This window comes from Myotis davidii, unplaced genomic scaffold (assembly GCF_000327345.1).
Source record: "Myotis davidii unplaced genomic scaffold, ASM32734v1 scaffold979, whole genome shotgun sequence".
NCBI classification, from domain to species: Eukaryota; Metazoa; Chordata; class Mammalia; order Chiroptera; family Vespertilionidae; genus Myotis; species Myotis davidii.
The window spans coordinates 181,181-187,180 of NW_006290769.1; the positions used below are offsets into that span (position 1 = coordinate 181,181).

Sequence of the window (6,000 nt, forward strand, 5' to 3'; positions counted from 1 at the left end):
GGCCAGCCTGGGTGAGGGGATGATGGCTGTCTGCAGCTGGTCACACACCCTTCAGGGAGGGGGTCCCCACTGGGGTGCCTGGCCAGTCTGGGTGCGGAGCTGAGGGCTGTTTTCTGGCTGGGGGGGACTGTAGCTCCAAACGCTCCTTTTTTTTTTTTTTATTCTGGGCCAGCTTTAGCGTTGAGGCTTGGCTCCAGCTCTTAGGCCTCCGCTGCTGAAAGTAGGTTTCTGGCTTTTGCTTACAATGTTGCGATCCTCATGGCTGAAGCCTGGTGGACTAAAGCAGGTTTCTGGGGTTTTGTTTAGCTTCTGTATTTGCTACATAGTTGCTTAGAGTTGCAGCTCAGAGGCCTACAGCGGCAGGCGGGGAACGTTGGAGTCCTCGGTCACTGAAGCAAGCAAGCCTCATGTTAGTTTCAAGCTGCCTGAAACGTGAAGGGCATCTTAGCTGGCAGTTAATTTGCATATCGCCCTGATTAGCCAATGGGAAGGGTAGCGGTCGTACACCAATTAGCATGTTTCTCTTTTATTAGATAGGATGTTTACCCCTCTATACAAATAGCACTTCCTTCTGCCATATTTTTAGCATTTAATAAGATCGAATTTGGAATTTTATTTCACCTTAGCTTCTACTACTGTTTTGTGTGTGTGTGTTTGTGTGTGTTAAGTATATTTTTATTGATTTCAGAAAGGGGGACAGAGAGAGTGATAGAAATATCAATGATGAGAGCGAATCAATGATCCACTGCCTTCTGGCCCCTTACTGAGGATCCAGCTTGCAACCCGAGCATGTGCCCTTACCAGGAATCAAGCTGTTACCTTCTGGTTCATTGGTGAACACTCAAGCATTGAGCCACACTGGCCAGGCAGCTTCCACTGTTTGTATACTTATTTCACCCAGGGTAAAATCTCATATACAAAACTACTAACCTCTCACAGCCCAGTTAGCATCTCCCAGACTTCAATCTCTCTCTCTTTCTTTCTCTCTCTGCCTATCTAAAATCCATTGCTTACCATACTACTAGAGACATACACTACTGTTCAGCGGGCTCCAGACTGCTTATACTTCCTCTCAGTGAAAAGCAAACACATAAATAATCCATTATTTGCCTTTTCTCAGTGTTTTGAGATACTGAAGGGATAGCAACAGTAAGGATACAGGGTACTTTACCAGTTCATACTGAAGTGCTTGGATGAACTATAAAGAGGTATAGTGGAATGCTTTCTTTCATCCGAATACCATCTTAATAAGGAATCAACTTTATCTCCCGATGAGTAGACATCCAAGTCATCTATTAAGAAAAAAAGAAAACAGCAGAGATTACTTACCTAATTATATTGTTCTAGGCTCCTAAAGATAAGACAGCAAAATTAGTTAAAGGATTTCTTATATCTATGTCTCCTTAATGCAAACTTCCAGAAAATAAACATCAACTCTTACATTTATACTATAGCACTTTACTGATTACAAAATGCTTTTTCATCCATTACCTTATTTGATCCTAACCCCTCAAAGCAAGCAGAATAGGTGCTTTTAATTCTATTTTAATGATTAGAAACCTAAGAATCAGAGAAGTTATGCAAATTTTTCCACATAACACAATCAGCAAATAGAATAAAATTGAAAATCCAGCCCTCTTTCTAAATACTTATGGTATTTCATCAGTCCTCAACCATGAAATATTTTATTTTCAATTTTATATACTTAAACATTATGATTTGTTTAATAAACTGTTAGGCTATATCTAAATTCAGTCAAAAAAAGGAAAATAGAGCTTCTCTGATAAGCTATTTAGAATTACTTATAAATTGTATGCACCCTATTTAACACTCATTTTTACCCCCTCAGAAATTTAAAGATCTATACTTTTCAGTTATATTTTGGAAGGATGAAAGTTTTAGGGCAATTTTCAAAATTAAAATTCAATTTTTACAAGATATTTTTAAGATACTGGACTCAGTAATAACTGGAATATTTTTTTCATATTGAAAAAACGTTCTAGAAGATTGTTACAAAATTTCAAAATGAAATAAGCTTGGAAAAAAGTGAAATTCCTTAATCCACCATCTAATGAACTTTTAAAGATATTAACTACTGTTTCTGCTAAAATCATCTCCAAGTTCAATGATTACACTTACTAAAGACACTACATAAGAAATATCAAAAAAATAAAAAGTCTAATGGTTAATTAGCTATGCATGTTAGCCACAGATTACCACATGATGTTCCAACACATCCAATCCCACAGTATAATTAACATTATTAAATAAATTTATTTGCTTAATTCCTCCAGTGCAATAATTACTCTAATAACTTGGGAAAGCTTGTGTGAAAAAATAGCCATTAGTCTTCTTTACCTAATACACTGTTTAATTTTTAATATAAAAATACTGTAATTGAAACACCAAAAAATTCAATTTTATTTTTAAAGACATCTTACACATTCACCCCAAATATCATGATTACTAATAGATTACTACCAGACTGAATAAAGCTTAGTGTCACAAGACATATGGCAATAGTGATTTAAGTCTAAACATTTTTTAAAAGTCTTTTCTCTCAAATTAAATTTGCTAAAACCCCACATACAGAAAATTCTCTACAGGCTTACCTGGGGAGGTTAGAGATCTTCTCTTAGATTTAGTCTGATCAAAACTTGAAACAGAATACTAAAAAAAGAAAAAATGATGACATTTAATGTGTATACTATGAATCAACTTACAGTCTCAAAATAGTTCCCTATAAATTATGTACAAAGGTTAGCCTTTAATTAGACCAGTGGAAAAATCTGTAGGCACCACCTTAATCAAGTGATCAAAGTTAACATCAATTATGTGACAAAGCAACAACAAGTGTCTCCTGATGAACATAGCAAGCCACACACCATTCATGTAACATTCCTGACAAAAATATATAACCAGTATCTAATCATATCATCAGACAAACCCACAGAGAGACATTCTAATAAATAATTGTTCTATATTCTTCAAAAATATCAATATTACAAAAGACAAAGCCTTCAGAACCTAATCTAAATTAAAGGCAACAAAAAGAAGAAAAAATGCAATGCTTGTTTTAACTGTATCTGCACCAGGAGAAAATATTTGTATACAAAGGACATTACTGAGGTTATTGATAAAATTTTAATATGAAATTCATAATATTGTGCCAATGTCAAGTTTCCTGAATTTATTACTCTATTCTGCTTATACAAGACAATGCCCTTATTTCTAGGAAAACACACTGAAGCATTTATACCTGCCAGTAAAGAGTCACGATGTCTGCAAATTATCCCCAAATAGTTCAGGGGAAATTGTCTGTATGGAAAGGGAGTCAAAAAGAGGGAGAGCCCTGGCCCATTTGGCTCAGTGGATAGAGCATCGGACTGAAGGGTCCCGGGTTCCATTCCAGTCTAGGGCGCATGCCAGGGTTGAGGGCTTGATCCCCAGTGCGAGGCGTGCAGAAGGCGGCCCATGGATGGTTCTCTCTCATCATTGATGTTTCTAGCTCTCCCTCTCCCTTTCTCTCTGAGAGTATTGTAAAGCAAATGTGGCAAAGTTTAATAATTGTGAATACAAGAGGAGGGTAGAAGAGGATTCTGGCAACTTTTTTTTTTAAGTTTGAAAGTATTTCAAAATAAGCCTTTTAAAGGAGTTAAATTGTTTTTTGAACTCCATTCAAGTCACTATGAATAAAAGTTCAAAAACACTTTCAACAATGACACCACGATTTGCTGAACATAAACCTTTAAAAGCATATGGTGAAGGAACTTTTCCGTTTTTCCTGTGTATGTGACTCTGTCCACCTGCCCATTGTTTACCCATCTGCGGTCCAGAACTACTCTCCCCTGTAGCTAACTTTCCTTCCACTTGTTTTCCCCGAGCGGCCCGGGCAGGGCTGGGAGGAAGCGAGAGGTCTTACCTCGGCCGGGCGGCAGCCACCCAGCCCGTAGCGGCTTTTGAGGCGCTCCACTGCGAAATCCTGCCCAGGTGGCTTGACGACCCTCGGCTGCATCGTGCTAGGCCACCGTTGTCTCCTCTGGAACAGCGTTCAAATCCGCGGCGGGACGCGCAGGGGCGGAGCTCGCGCCGCGGAAGTGCGTCATGACGCACGAAACGCCCCGCCCCTCATGCGAGGTCTGGGTCCTTGTCACGCTTTGTTGAAAACGTCCTAGCGTTTGTCTTTAGTGACTATTTGCTTCATTAGTGTTATTTGGACTGATAAATGGCGTTTACTCTTTTAAGTCTTTTGCTACTTCGTTTTCTTCCGTCATGCCTACCTAGGTTGCACTTCGCAGACGTGTCCCCTCACTCCAGCTGCAGCCTCAGAGCTCCAGGGCCAGGGAGGAAGTCACTGCCTTGTAACCACTGCATCTCTTGTACAGGTGGCATCTAGCCAGATACTGGGCTCACCAGGATGGTCCACACCTGACGGGTAGGACCGCACCTTGGTCTGGGGCATATCTGACGTATTTGTGTGCATTTGGACATAATCAAGGTGCCTTGCTAACTGTAATATTAAATGAGTGGGTAAATCAAAAAATAAATTCTACTACAAAGTATAGCTATTTCAATAATTACCTCTTCACTTTCCTACTATGGGCCAGTATTTCCTATTCAGAGTAACAGGGTTTATTAATAAGCAGTATTAGAATGTAAGCTACATGAGAGCATTCTTTAAAAAAAAAAAAAAAAATCCCCCAATGCCCAGAACAGTGCCTGTCACTTAGCAGGTGCTCAGTATTTATATCAACCTAAATCAGAGATTACTTGAGTTGAATAACTAAATAACCACTTAATTTCTTATATAAATACACTAGCATAACTCTTTACTTTTCTAAATTGTATTCACTAGCATGTCTGGACTAATAATTCCTAGAGTTTCTGGATTATCTTTAAATTTCCTCAAATGCCAAAAACTTTGTAAGATGAATATTTTAATAGTTACCTGATAATTACTTAAACCAATAATTATTCGGCATACACTATAACTATGGTATAAAAATGAGTTTCTTTATACTCTATCTTTAAACAGAATTTAATTGAGCCAATATAAAATCAAACCAGTTTAAGAAATACATAACGTGGGTTTATACCACATTAAGAAATAACAGAAGTCACAGGCAAAGTCCTTTGCCTCAAGCCACTTTTAAGCATCTTTGGAACACTAATAGAAAAGTCAATTTACTGGCCATTTTTATCAAACTTTTGGTCAAAATATTAATTTTTAAAGCTTCTTAATTCAAAATTTGAATGCTTTAAGATACCACTGATTTCTTTAAACAAAACTCTCTACATTGCACTTGCCTTTACTTGAATATTATTCCAAAATCACAACAGGCATCAGCTGTCCCAGCTGAAAAATTCACAACTTTATAGCAATTTATACTACATAAGCTTCCAAAAAAGCCAATTTTTATTGAGCATACATGTAGTCCGTGGTTCTTTTTAAGGTTCATGTAGTTCAACTGATACACTGGAATATCAGTTACCTGGTTATATGGCCAAGTAGATTTAGTGATCACTCATTACACAAACCACACACGACATTCCTCTCCTCCTTTAACTAGTGGTTGAGCAGGTACTTATTACAGGACTAGAGGCCCAGTGCACGAATTTGTGCACATTAAAAGGAAATGAACTGGAAACTTAAACAGTAAGTGGCTATTAGACAATCTTTACACTAATAAAAGAGAAAAATGGTACAAGTAGATTTAGTGATCACTCATTACACAAACCACACACGACATTCCTCTCCTCCTTTAACTAGTGGTTGAGCAGGTACTTATTACAGGACTAGAGGCCCAGTGCACGAATTTGTGCACATTAAAAGGAAATGAACTGGAAACTTAAACAGTAAGTGGCTATTAGACAATCTTTACACTAATAAAAGAGAAAAATGGTAATTGGCGTACGAACTACCCCCTTCATTGGCTAATCAGGGCTATATGCAAATTAACTGCCAACTCAGATGGCAGTTAACTGACAACAAAATGGCGG

The 6,000-nt window shown here is 37.9% G+C and overlaps 1 protein-coding gene across 1 annotated transcript in view; it reads right to left on the minus strand.

The window, feature by feature from the left end:
* The window catches only part of CCDC138 (coiled-coil domain containing 138), a gene marked incomplete at its 3' end in the record, with an annotated part of 183,736 nt that extends 179,689 nt beyond the window's left edge, over window positions 1–4,047 (minus strand). The window contains exons 1-3 of the mRNA XM_015564007.1: window positions 3,923–4,047; window positions 2,613–2,670; window positions 1,172–1,292 (exon numbers count right to left, since the gene is read on the minus strand). Of these exons, the coding sequence (XP_015419493.1) occupies window positions 1,172–1,292; window positions 2,613–2,670; window positions 3,923–4,015 (272 nt within the window). The remainder of the gene's footprint in view (window positions 1–1,171; window positions 1,293–2,612; window positions 2,671–3,922) is intronic.
* Window positions 4,048–6,000: the final 1,953 nt, after the last annotated feature.